This window comes from Callithrix jacchus, chromosome 12 (assembly GCF_049354715.1).
Source record: "Callithrix jacchus isolate 240 chromosome 12, calJac240_pri, whole genome shotgun sequence".
Lineage (NCBI taxonomy): Eukaryota > Metazoa > Chordata > Mammalia > Primates > Cebidae > Callithrix > Callithrix jacchus.
Window position 1 is genome coordinate 3508913 of NC_133513.1, and position 17935 is coordinate 3526847.

Consider the following 17935-nt stretch of genomic DNA (forward strand, 5'->3'; position numbering starts at 1 on the left):
GATGCCTCCGGGAACCACTCAGGCTTCCCTTAGGGATGAATCTCACTGACACCCAGGGGAGCCACCTCTGGTTCTTTTGAGGACCCTTCCGTCTATGACACCACCTCCCACTGCATTTCTTTTCTTTTCTTAAATTTTTTTGGTATAGAGTCTTGCTCTGTTGCCAGACTAGAGTGCAGTGGCATGATCTGGGCTCATTGCAACCTCTGCCTCCTGGATTCAAGCTGTTCTCCCACCTCAGCTTCCCCAGTAGCTGGGATTACAGGAGCCCACCACTGCATCTGCCTAATTCTTGTATTTTTAGTAGAGATGGGGTTTCACCATCTTGGCCAGTCTGGTCTCGAACTCCCGACCTCCTGATCCACCTGCCTTGGCCTCCTGGCGGCATTTCAAATCCCTGTCACACACTCACCACCCTCCAGGCCCTGAAATCAGGTAGAACAAGTTTATTCCCCAATAGTCCAGGACAGGCCACCTTAGTGGCATCAGGAGAACCAATGAATAAGGGAATGAATGAGAGCCTGAAAATGACTGCATGGTGTGTGAATCTGCCAACACCCTCACTTGGTAATGGGGTACACTGCATAAAACACAATAGGGGTGGGGCATGATGGCTCACACCTGTCACCCCAGCACTTTGGGAGGCCGGGGCAGGTGGATCACCTGAGGTCAGGAGTTCAAGACCAGCGTGTCCAACACAGCAAAACCCCATCTCTACTGAAAATACAAAAATCAGCTGGGCGTGGTGGGCACCTGTAATCCCAGCTCCTCCGAGGGCTGAGGCAGGAGAATCGCTTGAACTCAGAGGGTGGAGGTTGCAGTGAGCTGAGATTGTGCCACTGTACTCCAGCCTGGGTGACAGGGCCAGACTGTACAACAGCAACGCCACGATAAGGAGTGATGGCCCCGAGGTTGGGGAAGAGTCTCTGAATCTCTCACCCGCCCAGACTCCACCTGCCCCAGCCCACGCCTGCCCCGTTCCCCCAGCACTCAGGTTTCCCAAATGGAAGAGCTGGGACCACCCACTCTGCAGCCACAAAGACCACTCTGACCACCAGCCTGTGTAGGCAGACAGTTTAATGAGATAGTCACAGCCGGATGGCACCCCAGCACCACAGAGGCCGCCACCCTCCTCTTGGGACCCGCGGAGAAGGAGAGGGGAGGAAGAGGGGGAGGGGAGCAGGCTGAAGCTCAGGGAGGTGGGCGGGGGGGGGGTACAGGCGGAGGGGGTCAGAAAGCCGTGCCGGGGAAGGTGAGGACGAAGCTTCGGCCTCCTCCGCTGATCCTGGCGCCCCCCCCCGGGGCTCACCCACACTTCCTGATTTGCCGGTGGATCCAGGCGACGTGGCTCTGGACACTTGTGAAGACGGCCGGCAGCTGGATCATGGAGCAGCCGATACCCCAGCTGACCACGCCAGCCTGGACCCAGTAGCCTCCCTTCCTGCAGACCAGGGGCCCTCCGGAGTCCCCCTGCAGAGAGAGGACGCAGTCACACATCTCTCCCGGGGCCTCGAAAGGCCCAGGCCAGGAGGAGCCCCCTGGGGCGAGGCAGAGCCTGAAGGTCTCACCATGCAGGGCCCCCGGCCCAGGGTGCCGGCACACAGCATGTCCTCCGGGATGACCTTCTGGTTGGCGCTGGTGTGCAGGTAGTTCTTGTAGGCTTCCTCACAGGCCCCGCGGGCCTCCAGCGGGATGTGCACCTGCTGCAGGCGGTAGGGTGGGTGTAGTGGCGCTGGGGGAGAGAGAGGGGGGTCAGGAGGCAGCAGGGGGCTGTGTCCCCGACACGGTGGGTTTGCTCACACCCACCACGGCCAAGGCAGCCACGGGGAGGGTCCACACCGCCTGTGACGTATGGGCCCTGGGCTCTGGTCCTGCTCTCACCACTCGGACCTGGAGCCAGCCTGGGCCTCAGTGTCCCCATCTGTCCTTGGTGGGGGTGTGTCCTCAGCCCATCTCTGCAGAGCCCTCGTTCCGTGATAGACAGGCTCAGATTCCACAGACAGACCCCGACAGACCGGGGCTGGGCATACACGTCTCTCCAAAGCTCCAGGGATCTTCCTTGGAACTGGAATCTTAGCGGATTAAGCTGGGATGAGGCCATGCTGGGATGGGACAGGAAGGGCCCTCAGTCCGAGACAGGTGCCCTCATGAGAGGCAGGACAGGAGTGGACCCAGGCTCGGGGGAGAAGTTTACATGAAGACCAAGGCAGAGATGGTGGGCATGTAACCGTGAGCCCCGGGACACCAGGGCCATGAGAGGCTGGGAGAGACCAGGAGGGACCCTCCCCTAGAGCCTGAGAGGGAGCAGGGCCCTGCCCACACCTGGACTTTGGGAGAACACATCTCTGTGGCGTGAAGCCCCCAGGGTGTGGGCCTTGTCACAGCAGCCCCAGGACACAGACACGGGGGGCAGGTGCTGGGGACCAGCAGCCCAAAGGTCCGCAGAACATATGAAGAAGCATGACTCCCCCATTGAAAAATGTAACCAGATTCTTCCTCTCACCCCGCTCCATGCCCCCAAAATCCACACAGAACAGAGTGAGGGCAGCAGGCTGTGGACCCGGGGAACAGCCGATGGCAGACCAAGAGAGCTGGGAAATGCCATCCACCGTCCTTAATGCAAAATGAATATCAGCACACCAGAGTGGACACAGGGGGCTGAGAGGCTCAGCGGAGTGGGGGGGCAGCTGGAACCTGCTGGGGGGAGGGGGGCTCCTTTCCTTCCCTGTCCCATTTATTTCCGAGCTTGTGAATGTCAGCCCCCAAGGGACCTGCCTCCATAAATGGGCATGGAGGGGAAATTCTGGAAACTTCCCCACACCTCTCCACCACCCTCCCCCTCCCCCACCTGCCGTCACTCTCACCGAAGTAGGATGTCCTGCCCCAGCCGGTCAGCCAGCACTCGTCCTCTGGAGTGAAGTTCAGGGCCTCAGGCGGCAGGGTGACCGGCTGAAGGTTGCTTGCTGCACCCACGGGGGTGGCCAACCTCAGCAAGGCCACGTCGAATCCGAGGTGGGCAGCAATGTAGTCGGGGTGGATGATGACCCGGCTGACATTCAGCAGCTCCCGGCCCCCGTAGAGATACACGTCCCCAGCGTGGATCCGGTAGGTGGACGGGTCAGTGTCCTTCCTGGGGAGGACGGACCTGGGCTTCTCAGGGGGTCTGGCCTGGGGCGGCCCCACTCCCACCCTCCCCTCACTGGGGTCCCCGCCCAGGCCTCACCGGAAGATGCAGTGGGCGGCGGTCAGCACCCACTGGGGGTGGATGAGGGAGCCCCCGCAGATGTGCACCCAGGACGCCCAGTGATAGCTGTAGATCCTCAGGCTGACCTGCCACGGCCACTTCCCCTGGGGGGCGTTGTGGCCCCCCACGATGCCCAGCAGGTCATTCTCGGGGACAGGCTCTGGGAGCCACAGGAGGAGGTCAGGGAGCCTGGCCCTGCCCTCCTGCAATTCCAGGAGTTTCCAGGCTCTGCTCCGTGAGGGGTCAGCTCTCCGCCCTAGCCCAGTCCCCAGGGTCCAGTGTGGGACGGGGCCAGGACTCACCTGGGGTGTTAGGCATGGAGCCCCCCAGGCAGGGGAGGGCCAGGAACAGCAGCCACAGCATCTGGGTGAGAAGAGCCGCACAGGACCTGGGTCCGGAGGCCACTGGTGGCTGCTGGGTGGTCAGTGTCCTCACTGTGATCTGTGGCCACAGCTGCCCTCATGGACTCACCTGGAGCTCCTTTATCTTCCTTGCAAAGGAAGTAGGTGGGGCTCGGTCAGACCTTCCTCCCGCCAGGGTGGGGGCGATGGCTCAAGGCCAGGCTGTGACCGGGTGACCAGGAGGACACAGGCCACCCCCAGCCCCGGTGACTGTTCCCTAAGGGACAGTTGTGGTTGTCAGGGATAGGGGGGCACCACCTGCATCTAGTGGGAAGAGGCTGGGGCTGGGGTCTGTGAAATGTCCATGGTGCAGAGGACCCTGGCCCCAAATGTCCACAGCCCCCGGGGTGTCACCACCCCACTTGTCTTTATGGCCAGTGCCCCAGAGGCCAAGGTAGCAGCTGGGCCTCGGTAGAGAAATGGCCAGGGACCAGCACTCTGGAAGCCTCTCCTGCCACCTGGGACGACATGGGACGGGCACTCATACGTCCTCCATGAGGGCAAAAGCATCATCCAGAGGGAGGGGCGTGAGAGGCGCTGGGAGCCAGGACCAGGGGACCCTCTTGCTCCATGGTGGCTGCCCCAGGCCCAGGCTCCAGCCCTTGGAGGGAGTTTCAGACAACACTGCGGAGTCCATGCAGGATGGGCTCCTTTTAATTCTATTTAATCATATAATCCCATTTTCATCAGATACAAACCTCAGGTAGCAGGAGGGGAGCCCCTGCGCCGGGAGAGGGGCCATCACCTGCTGGGATTCTCAGAGGGTGGGGATCTGCATTCCTATGGCAGGCCCCAGCTGCCCACTGCTGAACCTCGGGGCTCCGGCAACCAATGCCCGTTTCAGCCCAGGCAGCAGACACGTGCCAGGACTGAAGGGGCTGCGAGGCCAAGGTCCCCCTGCAGCCTCTCCTCCAGGAGGCTCGCCTTGCTCTGGGATTGTCATGGGGGGTGGGAACACAAAAGAGCACTGTGAATGGGGGCGTGGGGGCATGTGCATGCATGCCTGTGTGTGCATGCCTGTGTGTGTGCATCCCTGTGTGTGTGTGCATCCCTGTGTGTGTGCATGCCTGTGTGTGCGCATGCCTGTGTGTGCATCCCTGTGTGTGTACATGCCTGTGTGTGTGCATCCCTGTGTGTGCATGCCTGTGTGTGCATCCCTGTGTCTGTGTGCATGCCTGTGTGTGTTCATCCCTGTGTGTGCATGCCTGTGTGTCTGCATCCGTGTGTGTGCATCCCTGTGTGTGTGCATGCCTGTGTGTGTGTGCATCCCTGTGTGTGTGTGCATGCCTGGGTGTGCATCCCTGTGTGTGTGTCCATGCCTGTGTGTGTGCATCCCTGTGTGTGCATGCCTGTGTGTGTGCATGCCTGTGCGTGTGCATACCTGTGTGTGTGCATCCCTGTGTGTGTCCATCCCTGTGTGTGTGTGCATGCCTGTGTGTGTGCATCCGTGTGTCCATCCCTGTGTGTGCATGCCTGTGTGTGTGTCCATCCCTGTGTGTGTGCATGCCTGTGTGTGTGTCCATCCCTGTGTGTGCATCCCTGTGTGTGTCCATCCCTGTGTGTGTGCATGCCTATGTGTGTGCATGCCTGTGTGTGTCCATCCCTGTGTGTGTCCATCCCTGTGTGTGTGTGCATGCCTGTGTGTGTGTATGCATGGGTATGTGTGATTTGTACATGTGTGAATGTGTGTACATTCGTGTGTGTGTAAGCACGAGTGATTGTACATGCGTGCACGTGTGTGGTTGTACATGTGTGACAGTGTGTACATGTGTGTGTGTGTAAGCATGAGTGCATGTGAGCTTATGTGCATGTGTGTAAGCGTGTGTGTGTTTCCATGTGTGTATGTGTGGGTTCATGTGGGGTGCATGGTTTTAGCACGGATTTGCATGAATGTGTGTGTGTATTCTGCATGTCCTCCAGCTGGCGCAGGTCCAGCTCTCTCCATGCTTCCAGAAGCTTCCTGGCGAAGCTTCAGGACCCCTGGAGGCTGAGGGAGGGTGTCCCTGCGGCTGTGAAATCCTCTGCTCCCCGACTTCTGCCTGCACACCCAGCCCTGGGCCTGCCCGCATGGGGAGGAGAGAAGGCCCAGGCTGCCCGGGATGGGTTCCCAGCCACCCCTGCCCCTCGCTCCTGACCGCATTCTGCCTGTCATGGCCCAGGACCTCTGGCTCTGTGCCTGGGGAGCAGCTGCACCCCCCTTACTCTTGGGGGCTTGGCCCACGCCCACTTCAAGCTGCTGCCCAGGCCCATGGAGCAAGCAGCTCCGTCTGAAAAAGCAAGAGGATACGAGAGAGCAGCTGGAGAACAGCAGCCTGGGAGGTCTGACCAGGTGAGGCCAGGAGAGGCTGATGGGAGGGAGGCTTGGATCCAGACCACCTGGGTTCCTTGTCTAGAAGCAGAGGGCCGAGGAGAAGGGAGGATGGCTTCTTAGCCCGGCGCTTTCTTGGTGATTCCTCTCCAGGCCTAGGACACCAGGAGAACATGGCAGCTGTGTCACAGGTGCAGGACCCTCTCAGGCTCCCTCCCAGCTGCCAGGAGGCCCTGGTAAGGCAGACTCGGCACCAGCGAGCATGAGAGCCCTGAACCAGCCAAGATCCGTGAAGCGCAGCCAGTCGAGGGCCGCAGGGCGAGTGTGGCCAGGGCCTCCTAGGCGGCCCAGAGCCTGCAGGCAGGGGTCCCAGGCTTCACGGGGGTGGGTGGGAGAGGCCGAGGAGCCGTCGGGCCCCAGGCCAGTCTAGGTTTGGGGAGCCAAGCTGGCCCGAGCAGAGCCAGGAACGTTGGAGTCTCGCTTGGAGGATGCAGGTGACGCTTTCTTTTTATCTTCTATCTGGTGCTTTATACTTGGAATCAGGTGTGAGGTCCGCCAAAATCTGGCACTGTTTTATGGGGAGGGTTCTCGAAGTTGCCCAGTGCTGTGTCTGCACAGGGAGGCTCCTACAGGAAGTGCATGTGAAGGAGGAAAACGCATGCGGGGGAAGGAGTCCAGTGCCACGGCAATGGCAAACTGTGTTCCCCGAAAAGATCCATTCAAGCGTGAGCCCCAGGACCTGGGAATGTGAATTTATTGGAAAATAGGGCTTTGGCAGATGTGATTAAGGATGCCAAGATGAGAGCATCCTGGGATGAGGGTGGGCCTCAATCCAAGGAGAGGCGTCCTTATAAAAGAAAGTGGGGTGAGACCCATAGGAGCAGGGAAGACAGGCAGGGATGGGAGTGATGTGGCCACAGGCCAAGGACTGCCGGCAACACCGGATGAGCGAGTGTGAGCATGTGTGATTGTGCATGCATGTGTGAATGTGTGTGCATGTGTGTGTATGTGTGTGCATGTGTGATTGTGCATGTATGTGTGAATGTGTGCGTGTGTATGTGTGATTGTGCATGTATGTGTGAATGTGTGTATGTGTGTGCATGTGTGATTGTGCATGTGTGCATGTGTGATGGTGCATGTATGTGTGCATGTGTGTATGAGTGTGTGCATGTGTGACTGCATGTATGTGTGAATGTGTGTGCATGCGTGTGTGCATGTGTGAAAGTGTGTGCATGTGTGATTGTGCGTGTATGTGTGCATGTGTGTGCATGTGTGTGAGTGTGTGCATGTGTGACTGCATGTATGTGTGAATGTGTGTGCATGCGTGTGTGCATGTGTGAAAGTGTGCGTGTGTGCACGTGTGTGAGCATGTGTGGTTGTGCATGTGTGTCAACATGTGTGAATGTGAGCATGTGTGTATGTGTGTGCATGTGTGAACCTGTGTGCATGCCTGTGTGTGGGCATGTGTGATTGTGCACGTGTGTGAGCATGTGTGTGTGTGAATGTGTGTATAAGCATGTGTGATTGTGCATGTGTGTGAACGTGTGTGAGTGTGTGTGTGCGTGCACGTTAGCAGGAGCCTCTGGGGATCAGGAAGCAGGCACGGAGCAGCCCCTCCCTCCAAGCCTGCAAAGCAAGCGGCCCTGCTGATCCCTCTGGGACCGAAGGAGAATAAAATTCTCCCCTCAGTTTGCGGCACTTTCTGTGGCAGCCCCAGGACACTGATAGAGGTGACAAGAGACGGGCACGGCCCAGGCACCATGCTCACGCCTGTCATCTCAGCACTGTAGGAGGCTGAAGCGGGTGGATCACTTGAAGTCAGGAGTTCTAGACCAGCCTGGCCAACATGGTGAAACCCCGTCTCTACTAAAAATACAAAAGTTAACTGGGTGTGGTGGTGCGCATCTGTAACCCCAGCGACTTGGGAGGCTGAGACAGGAGAATTGCTTGAACCTCGCAGGTGGAGGTTGGGGTGAGCTGAGATTGCCCGTTGCACTCCAGCCTGGGTGACAGAGCACGACTCCATCTCAAGAAATACAACAAAAACTGAGATGGAGTGGAAAGATGTCAGAAACACTTACTGTTGGGAGCAGGGCTCAGTGGCTCACACCTACAATCCCAGCACTTTGGGAGGCTGAGGCAGGAGGATCGCTTGAGCTCAGGAGTTCAAGACCAGCCTGGGCAACAAAGTGAGACTCCATCTCTACAAAAAGTCAACAAAATTAGCCGAGTGTGGTGGCGCCCGCCTGTAGTCCCAACCACTCCAGAGGCTGAGCAGGAGGATGGCTTGAACTCAGGGGGTTTAGCAGTGAGCTGTGATCACACTACTGCACTCCAGCCTGGGTGACAGAGCAAGACCCTGTCAAAAAAATTTAAAAGCTAGGGACCTGAATACGGAATGTCTCATCTCTCAGGCCACTCATGGGCTCAGGCACCCTCTGTTCCCTCTGGGAGCTGCCTGTTCTGCACCTGTGTTGAGCAGGGCTCAGCGGGAAGCAGGAACCAGACTCCCTGTTTAAGCAAAAGGCAATTTAAGAGAAGGAATTTGATCTTTTTCGTGTGTTTCATGTGTTTGTGTGTGTTTGTGTGTTTTTGTGTGTCTGAGACGGAGTCTTGTACTATCTCCTGGGCTGGAGGGCAGTGGCCTGATCTCAGCTCACGGCAGCCTCCGCCTCTTGGGTTGAAGTGATTCTCCTGCCTCAGCCTCCTGAGTAGCTGGGACTACAGGTGCGTACCACCACACCTGGCTAGTTTTCGTATTTTTTGTAGAGATGGGGTCTTGCTATGTTGCCCAGGCTCTGCATGGCTTAAAAAAATTGTTTTCTAGAGATAAACTCTCGCTGTTGCCCAGGCTGGTCTTGACCGCTTTGGCTCCATCGATCCTCCTGCCTCGGCCTCCCAAAGTGCTGGGATTACAGGCGTGAGCACTGCACCCGCCCAGAAGCCCTGTGTATGTCCAGCCATTGGTCCTGTGTTGATTGGGATAAGCCGCCTCGCTGCTCTCATGCCCCTGCCACTGTCTGCAGGTGACCTGGGACGGGCTTCAGAGACACCACATGGTCTACAGACACTGCAGCCCGTCCCCTCCTTTCCAGTCCCGACACTCTTTGTTGTTGTCTGTTTGTTTGAGATGGGGTCTCACTCCGTTGCCCAGGCTGGCGTGCGCTGGTGCGATCTCAGCTCACGGCAACCTCCATCCAGCCGGGTTCAAGTGATTCTCCTGTCTCAGCCTCCAGAGCAGCTGGAATTACAGGCGTGCGCCACCACGCCTGGCTCCTTTTCATATTTTTAGTAGAAATGGGGTTTGGCCATTTTGGCCAGGCTGGTCTCGAACCCCTGACCTCAGGTGATCCGCCCGCCTCGTCCTCCTGAGTAGCTGGAATGACAGGCGTGAGCCATGGTGCCCAGCCTGTTTCTCTCGGTTTCCGTGCTGCCTGTGCCGGGCTGGGCGGAGGGAGGGAGTGGCTGTACCTACCGATCCCTTACTCACAGGAGCCGCTTCTTGAGGTCCGGGGTTACACAGGACGTTTGCTGTGGGCTCGGGTGAGATCCCCCCAAATTTGCTAAGAGTTTTATCACAGTTGGTGGTTGAATTTATCCACCAAAAGAATCAAATGCTTGTCAATCAGATCACCGTCTAGTGCTCTATCTCTGCTCCGCTGACTGGCAGATTAGATGAGATCTCCTGAGCGTTAACCCAGCCTGGTTTCACCCCATCAGGTTTCACTGTAATTGTGAGCACATTTTTAGAGTCAACCGGTTAATGATTTTGGATGTTCGCAACAATGCTCATGAGTGAATTCAGCCTGAAGTGACCCTGCATTCTGAGTCCAGCCTCGTTCTGCAGGCTGCACTGATCTCATCAAACCAGCCAGGACGTTCGCCTCTTTTTCCTAGTCTCTGGAAGAGTGTGTTTGAAATGGAGGTTATGTTTCTCGAAGACTTAGTAGAATTCTCACGTGAAACCATGCAGGATAAATATATATATATATGTATATATATATATATATATATATATATATATATATATGTATGTATATATATATATATATATATATATATATATATATATATATATATACTGTGTACTCAGAAAAATTTAAAAATTTGGCCAGGTGTGGTGGCTCACTCCTGTAATCCCAGCACTTTGGGAGGCCGAAGCTGGTGGATCACCTGAGGTCGAGAGTTCAAGACCAGCCTGATGAACATGGAGAAAACCTGTCTCTACTAAAAATACAAAATTAGCCAGGTGTGGTGACGCACCCAGCAACTCGGGAAGCTGAGACAGGAGAATCGATTGAATTCAGGAGGTGGAGGTTCCAGTGAGCTGAGATTGTGCCACTGCACTCCAGCCTGGGCAACAAGAGTAAAACTCTGTCTCAAAAAAAAAAAAAATAGCGGGCCGGGTGCGGTGGCTCAATCCTGTAATCCCAGCACTTTGGGAGGCTGAGGCGGGTGGATCACGAGGTCAAGAGATGGAGACCATCCTGGTCAACATGGTGAAACCCCGTCTCTACTAAAAATACAAAAAATTAGCTGGGCGTGGTGGCGCGTGCCTGTAATCCCAGCTACTCGGGAGGCTGAGGCAGGAGAATTGCCTGAACCCAGGAGGCGGAGGTTGCGGTGAGCCGAGATCGCGCCATTGCACTCCAGCCTGGGTGACAAGAGCAAAACTCCATCTCAAAAAAAAAAAAAAAACAGCAGTGACTTCAGCCAAAAATAAAAAACAATTTGTGTTCTGAGTAATACAGGAATGTGTCATATAAAAAAATTTATTTAAAAATCAAAATAATTATCTGGGTGCAGTGGGTCACACCTGTAATCCCAGCACTTGGGAAGGCCGAGTGGGGGAGGATTCCTTGAGCCCAGGAGTTTGAGACCAGCCTGGGCAACATAGTGAGACCCTGTCTCTACAGAAGATTTAGATATTAGCCCCAGAGCGCCACGGATGAGGCTCACGCACACGTGGTAGACACGGGGAGTGGACGGATCCCAGGCTTCCTGGCAGAGCGGTGAGAAGGATGCAGTGGCAGATGCCCTCAGGCTGTTTCTGTGGGGCACGGCTCTGCCCAGGAGTTGTCCAAAGCTGTCAGACCCAGAGAAGGGTGCATCACAGTGTTGAGATGACCCAGGGACAGGCACAGGGCGTCTCCATGAGCCTATGTCCTCTACAAGCAGGGAGGACGGAGCCAGAGAGATTCCTGTCCCTCATCAGTGTGGCCCCTTTGTCTCTGTGGCAGGGCTGGGGATGGCCGTTGTGTGGCAGGTGACGTGGGTGAGGGTGCTAGGGATGGCATCGTGTGGCAGGTGATGTGGGTGAGGGTGCTGGGGACAGCCGTCGTGTAGCAGGTGACATGGGTGAGGGTGCTGGGGATGGCATTGTGTGGCAAGTGACATGGGTGGGGTTGCTGGGGACAGCTGTCATGTGGCAGGTGACGTGGGTGAGGGTGCTGGGGACAGCATCGTTTGGCAGGTGACATGGGTGAGAGTGCTAAGGACAGCCATCGTGTGGCAGGTGACATGGGTGAGGGTGCTGGGGATGGCATTATGTGGCAAGTGACATGAGTGAGGGTGCTGGGAACAGCCGTCGTGTGGCAGGTGACGTGGGTGAGGGTGCTGGGGACAGTATCATGTGGCAGGTGATGCAGGTGAAGGGCCTTCAGAGCCACTCCTGGCCTGGCCCAGGTCTTTGGGCCTCTGGAGTGTTCTGTGGGGATCTGGTGGACACTGGCACAGTGCCAGCTGCCACAGCACCCACCCCAGCACCCACCTGGGTCTGGCTCCGCCTGCCTTGTTGCAAAAGGGACCTGCAGGGGGTGGGTCCCTTTTGTGCCCTTGCCCAACCTGCATCCTGCCTCAGGCACGGCCCCACAAGAGCCCTCACCACAGGCTCTGATCCATCCCTGACCTGCCCCCCTCACCCTGCCGTCTCAACACAGGGGCCTCCTCTGTATCAGGAAGCCCAGGCTCCCAGCCCTTTCTCTGTGCAGTTCTCTCCAGGTGGGGTGGGAGAGACCTGCCAAGACAAACAAGATTCCTCAGCTTCACTCAGTGTGAAGCCAGAAGGGACCAGACCCAGACACCCCTCCCAGTGCCAGCTGCTCCACAAAGCCCCTTTCTCCAGCAAGAGAGTGTGGCCAGCCCTCTGATGCTCAGGGGCCTTCTCAGCCTCCCCTGACCCCCACCTTGGGGCTGGGGGGTGCAAGAGGAAGGAGAATGGAGACTTCTCCATCTCAGGTCGAGGGCGCCTGTCGTCCTGCCACAACCCGGCAGCCACCCTGGACCAGTGCTGGTCCCAGAGCTTCTCCAAGGCAGGCACAGGGCAGCCATGTGGGAGGTCTCGGTGCCAAATGCTCTAGTGCCCCTGGCCAAACAGTGGCCTGGCAACTCGGGATCTGCACCATGCGTGGGTCTCCCCAGCCTCCCATGCTGCACCCTGGAGAGGCCCTGGGCACTGGGTAAGCCTCTCGGGGCTGGAGGAGGTGCCCAGGGGTTCAGAAGCACTTGAATGTGAACGGACTGAGAATGAACTTCCAGAAGCACTGCCCCACTGAAAAAAAAAGCCCAAGGGACCATCAGGGCATGCCAGGAAGCATTGAGGCAGCCACTGGGCCCACAGCAGGGTCTGGGATGGGCAACCCTGGGTGGAGACAAGGGGAGGTTGTCTGGGTGGACGTTGCTTTATCCGCAGCTTATCTGAGGGAAGGGAGTCTGCCCCAGACCAGGTACCCCAGACCTCTGCACCAACGGCACAGACCTAGCGGAAGGGAGGGAGGAAGGGTGGAAGGAAGGACGGACGGAAGAGCAGATAGATTCGTGGGTGGGTGGGATGGATGGATTCATGGGTGGGTGGGTGGATGAATGGATGGATAGATGAGTGAGAAGATTAGTGGAGGGATGGATAAATAGATGCATGCATGGATAGATTAGTGGATGGATGGATGGATGGATAGGTGGATGGGTGGATGGATGAATGGATGAATGAGTAGGTAGATTAGTGGATGGATGGATGGATGGATGGATAGGTAGATGGATGAGTGGATAGATTAGTGGGTGGATGAATGGATGGAGAATGGGTGGATGGGTGGATGAGTAGGTAGATTAGTGGATGGTTGGATGGATAGGTGGATGGATGAGTGGATAGATTAGTGGATGAACAGATGAATGGATGGATGAGTGGTTAGGTTGGGGGCTGGATATATGGGTGGATGAGTGAATAGATTCGTAGATGAAAGATTGAATGGATAGATTGGCGGGTGGATGGATGGAAGGATGGGTGAGTGAATAGATTCGTGGGTGATGGATGGACAGATGGATAGACAGATGGGTGGGTGGACGGGTGGATAGATTAGTGGGTGCATGGTTGGATGAATAGGTGGATGGATGATGGATGGATAGATTAGTGGATGAGTGGATGATTTAGTGAGTAGAGAGGTAGGCGGATGGCAGATGGATGAAATCTGGTGGGGGGGCTGACCTATACTTTAGTGGAGGGCTGGGCTGGGAGCTGGGCCCCAAGAGTAGATCACCACTGAGCTTGTTTTCCCTGCTGTTGGCACCCAGCTTATCATTTCCCTCCACCACCAATGAATGCCTGGTCTGGAGCAGCCTTTTTTTTTTTTTGAGACAGAGTCTCTGTTGTCCAGGCTGGAGTGCAGTGGCGAATTCTCAGCTCAATGCAACCTCCGACTCCCGGGTTTAAGTGAGTCTCCTGCCTCAGCCTCCTGAGTAGCTGGGATTGCAGGCACGCGCCACCGTGCCCAGCTAATTTTTTTGTAGTTTTAGTAGACACGGGGTTTCACCATGTTGGCCAGGATGGTCTCTGTCTCCTGACCTGGTGATCTGCCCGTCTCAGCCTCCCAAAGTGCCTGGATTACAGGCGTGAGCCACCGCGCCCAGACTGGAGCAGCCATTTCTACAGCCCGACGGTCCAGAGCAGATGCACCCCCCTCAGGAAGCCCCCAGTCACTGCCCCACCAGCCACACCCACACTCAAGAGCACTGGCGGCTTTCTGGTTTGCTCTGCTAAAGGTTTAATGAGACAACACTACAAACTGCCTCTGGGGCTTCCATTCCCAACCTCACCCCATTCAAAGCCCCTCCCACGCCACCTCCTCCCAGGCTGAGGGAGGAAGGTGATGGGTCTGAAAAGGTGGAAGGGACTGAGGCAGTGGAGGGGCCTGGAGGAGAAAGGAGCTGTGTCCCTGGGGAGCTGGGCGGGGCTGGGGGCTCAGAGCTGCATTCCTAGGGAGCTGGGCGGGGCCGGGGGCTCAGAGCTGCCTCCCTGGGGAGCTGGGCGGGGCCGGGGCTCAGAGCTGCCTCCCTGGGGAGCTGGGCGGGGCCGGGGGCTCAGAGCTGCATTCCTAGGGAGCTGGGTGGGGCCGGGGGCTCAGAGCTGCCTCCCTGGGGAGCTGGGCGGGGCCGTGGGCTCAGAGCTGCCTCCCTGGGGAGCTGGGCGGGGCCGTGGGCTCAGAGCTGCATCCCTGGGGAGCAGGGCAGGGCAGGGGGCTCAGAGGTGCATTTGTCGCAGGATCCAGGGCACGTAGGTCTGGACTCTCGTGTAGACGCCAATGCTGGGCCGATCGCTGACAAATCCCCAGCTCGTCACGCCCACCTGGATCCAGGTACCTCTCTTCTTGCAGACCAGGGGGCCGCCTGAGTCACCCTGTGGAGCAGGGAATGGCCGGCTTGACCAGAGACACCCAGGACCAGCACATCCCAGTCCAGCCTCGGGGCTGCAGGTGGGAAAAGGGATGGCAGGAGAGAGGCGCCGGGTCTCACCTTCCAAGTGCGGCAGCCTGTGCGGCCAGCACAGATCATGTCGTCCTGGATGAACTTTCTGTCTCCAGCGCCAGGAAAAGCGTCGTGTATCTGCCGCTCGCAGTCTGTGTTGCTCAGCGTGGGGACCTTCACCTGCTGCAGGCGGTAAGGAGGCGGCAGCATATCTGGGGAGACAGGCCTCGGGTGCTGGGAGCGGCTCGGGGGGTCCCCCAGCCAGCGCCAGGCAGAGCCCCTCCCTGCCCCCGGCCTCAGCTCTGCCTACCCGGCCTAAGGCGGAGTCAAAGGGGCTCCACCTGCAAAGCTACAAAAACCCAAAATGGAGATGCCTCCCAGGCTCAAGCCATCCTCTAGCCTCAGCCTCCCAAGTCACCGGGACCACAGCCACGCACCTCCATGCCCAGCTGATTTTTGAGATGGGAACTCTCTGTCTACCGGCTAGAGTGCAATGGCTCCGTCTCTGCTCACTGCAACCTCCGCCTCCCGTGCTCAGCTCATTCTCCCGCCTCAGCCTCCCGAGTAGCTGGGATTACAGGCGCACACCACCATGCCCCGCTAAAGTTTGTGTTTTTGGGAGACACGGGGTCTCACCATGTTGGCCAGGCTGGTCTTGAACTCCTGACCTCAAATGATCCGCCTGCCTCAGCCTCCCAAAGTGCTGGGATTACAGTCATGAGCCACTGCGCCTGGCCAATATGTACTTTTTTAAGTTTTTTGAAGAGATGAGGTCTCCCTGTGCTGTCCAGGCTGGTCTTGAACCCCTGGGCTCAAGTGATCCTCCTACCTCAGCCTCTCAGAGTGCTGAGATTACAAACATGAACCACGGCACTCACTTCCCTACTGACCCCACCACCCGTCCCCCAATACCTTTTACATTAGGAGAAAAGGGGGGCAGGACAGAACACATACTCTAGAAGAGGGAGGCGGGGTGTACACTCTCTACAACACCAGGCATTGCCTTTTAAAGAACAGGCCGTGCACGATGACTGACGCCGGTAGTCCCAGCACTTTGGGAGACTAAGGCAGGTGGGTCACCTGAGGTCTGGAGTTCGAGACCAGCCTGACCAACATGGAGAAATCCCGTCTCTACTAAAAATACAAAACTGTGCAGGTATGGTGGTGCACGGCTGTAATCCCAGCTACTCGGGAGACTGAGGCAGGATCATTGCTTGAACCGGGGAGGTGGAGGTTGTGGTGAGCCGAGATTGCACCACTGCACTACAGCCTGGGCAACAAGAGCGACACGCCATCTCTCTTTTTTTTTTTTTGAGACCAAGTCTCACTCTGTAACCCAGGCTGTAGTGCAGTGGCATGATCTGGGCTCACTGCAACCTCCGCCTTCTGGGTTCAAGCGATTCTCCTGCCTCAGCTTCCTGAGTAGCTGGGATTACAGGTGCGTGTCACCACACCCGGCTAATTTTCTTTTTGTGTTTTTAGTAGAGACGGGGTTTCGCCATGTTGGTCAGGCTGGTCTTGAACTCCTGACCTTGTGATCCGCCTTCCTCAGCCTCCCAAAGTGCTGGAATTACAGGCCTGAGCCACCTAGCCTGACTGGGAAATTCCATCTCAAAAAAAAAAATGAAGGCCGGGAGCAGGTGATGAAGAAAGCCTCAGGGTCTCGGAAGCCGTCAATAGAGCGAGGGACGGATGGGTCAGTTCCTGTCCTCTGCGAGCCCATTCCGTTTTCCACAAAACGAAGAAAAATGCCTCACAACGAGAATGTGCATAAAACACATGTTCTGTACACACACGCACAGCGCAGTCGGTGCCTCCTCCCACCGCCCCAGATGCTGGTGTTCTCTTCTCCCACCTGTATCATGAGCTGGCACCCCAGGCCTGCCCACCTGACCCCTGCACCCCAGCCCTAGCAAGAGAAACCCAGACAGGTGCAAACCAAGGGCTTGCCTTCCGTGAGCCTTCCTGGGACCCCCTCGAGTGCCGCCTCGCGTCCCTCCGGCTCTCACCGAACAAGCCGACCCTTCCCCAGCCTGTGGTCCAGCAGTTGTCAGTGTCAGTGAGTTCCAGGGACGCTGACGGCAGTGCGACCGTCGCGAGGGATTTTGTTGTTCTCACGCTGGTGGCCAGCTTCAGCAGGGCAATGTCTCCCCCCAGGAAGAAGATGGAGAAATCGGGGTGGACGATGACCCGGCTGACATTCAGCAGCTCCCGGCCCCCATAGAGATACACGTCCCCGGCGTGGATCCGGTAGGTGGACGGGTCAGTGTCCTTCCTGGGGAGGACAGAACCGGGCTTCTCAGGGGGCCTGGTCTGGGGCGGCCCCACTGCCACCCTCCCCTCACTGGGGTCCCCACCCAGGACTCACCGGAAGATGCAGTGGGCGGCGGTCAGCACCCACTGGGGGTGGATGAGGGAGCCCCCGCAGATGTGCACCCAGGATGCCCATTGGTAGCTGTAGATCCTCAGGCTGACCTGCCACGGCCACTTCCCCTGGGGGGCGTTGTGGCCCCCAACGATGCCCAGCAGGTCATTCTCAGGGACAGTCGCTGGGAGCGACAGGAGGAGGTCAGGGAGCCCGGCCTCAGACACCCGAGCCTCAGCCCGTGCCCACACTCGGGCCAGAGCCGGACTGTACACACGTCCCCTGGATCCTGGGTCAGGGCCGGCGGAGCCTCTGGGAAGGGAGGGCTGTGAGGGCCGGGACTCACCTGGGCTCCCCGAGCTGCAGCTCCCCAGGGAGAAGATGGCCAGGAACAGCAGCAGCAGCATCTGCAGGGAGACAGCGTGGAGTGGGGCTGGGGGCTCAGACCCGGGGTCAGGGGTGGGTCGGGGAGCCGCCCGCAGGCGTCAGGGAGGGGATGGCATGCTTACCATGCCAGGACTCCGCAGCTCTCCCCAGCCCCTCAGAGCCCCTTTATCCTCGCTCAGAGGTGGAGGGCAGCAGGAGGTGGGGCCCTGTGGTCGCCCCAGGTCCAGGAAGTGTCTCTTCACCCATCCTCCACTCTTGTGTCCCACCCACACTTCAGGTCTCCACCCACCCCACAGCCTGGGCTGCCAGGACAGGGGTGAGAGGGGCGGGTGAAGGCAGGGAGCGTGGGGTGGTGCTGGGGCCCTCGAGTCTGCCTGTTCCTCCTGGAAGAGGTCACAGCATCTGGTTTGGAGGGCAGGGCTGTCAGGAGAAACTCAGATCTGGGATGCAGGAGGGAGCCCGAGGCAGCAGCAAGCCTCTGCGTCCCACCATGGGGT

General features: G+C 57.8%; 1 protein-coding gene across 1 annotated transcript; it reads left to right on the forward strand.

The window, feature by feature from the left end:
• The first annotated feature begins 14424 nt into the window (after window positions 1–14424).
• Window positions 14425–17474, forward strand: LOC118146156 (uncharacterized). The gene is made up of 2 exons (XM_035266436.3): window positions 14425–14878; window positions 16844–17474. The coding sequence occupies exons 1-2, from the start codon at window positions 14633–14635 to the stop codon at window positions 17381–17383; spliced, it is 786 nt and encodes a 261-aa protein (XP_035122327.2). The 5' UTR covers window positions 14425–14632; the 3' UTR covers window positions 17384–17474.
• Window positions 17475–17935: the final 461 nt, after the last annotated feature.

Excerpts from the sequence above, each read along its gene's own strand:
- LOC118146156 (XM_035266436.3), top strand. The coding sequence starts at position 14,633 with ATGGCCGGCTTGACCAGAGACACCCAGGACCAGCACATCCCAGTCCAG. Across the intron at positions 14,879-16,843 it reads ACCTTCACCTGCTGCAGGCG|GAAGAAGATGGAGAAATCGG; the intron begins GTAAGGAGGCGG and ends GTCTCCCCCCAG.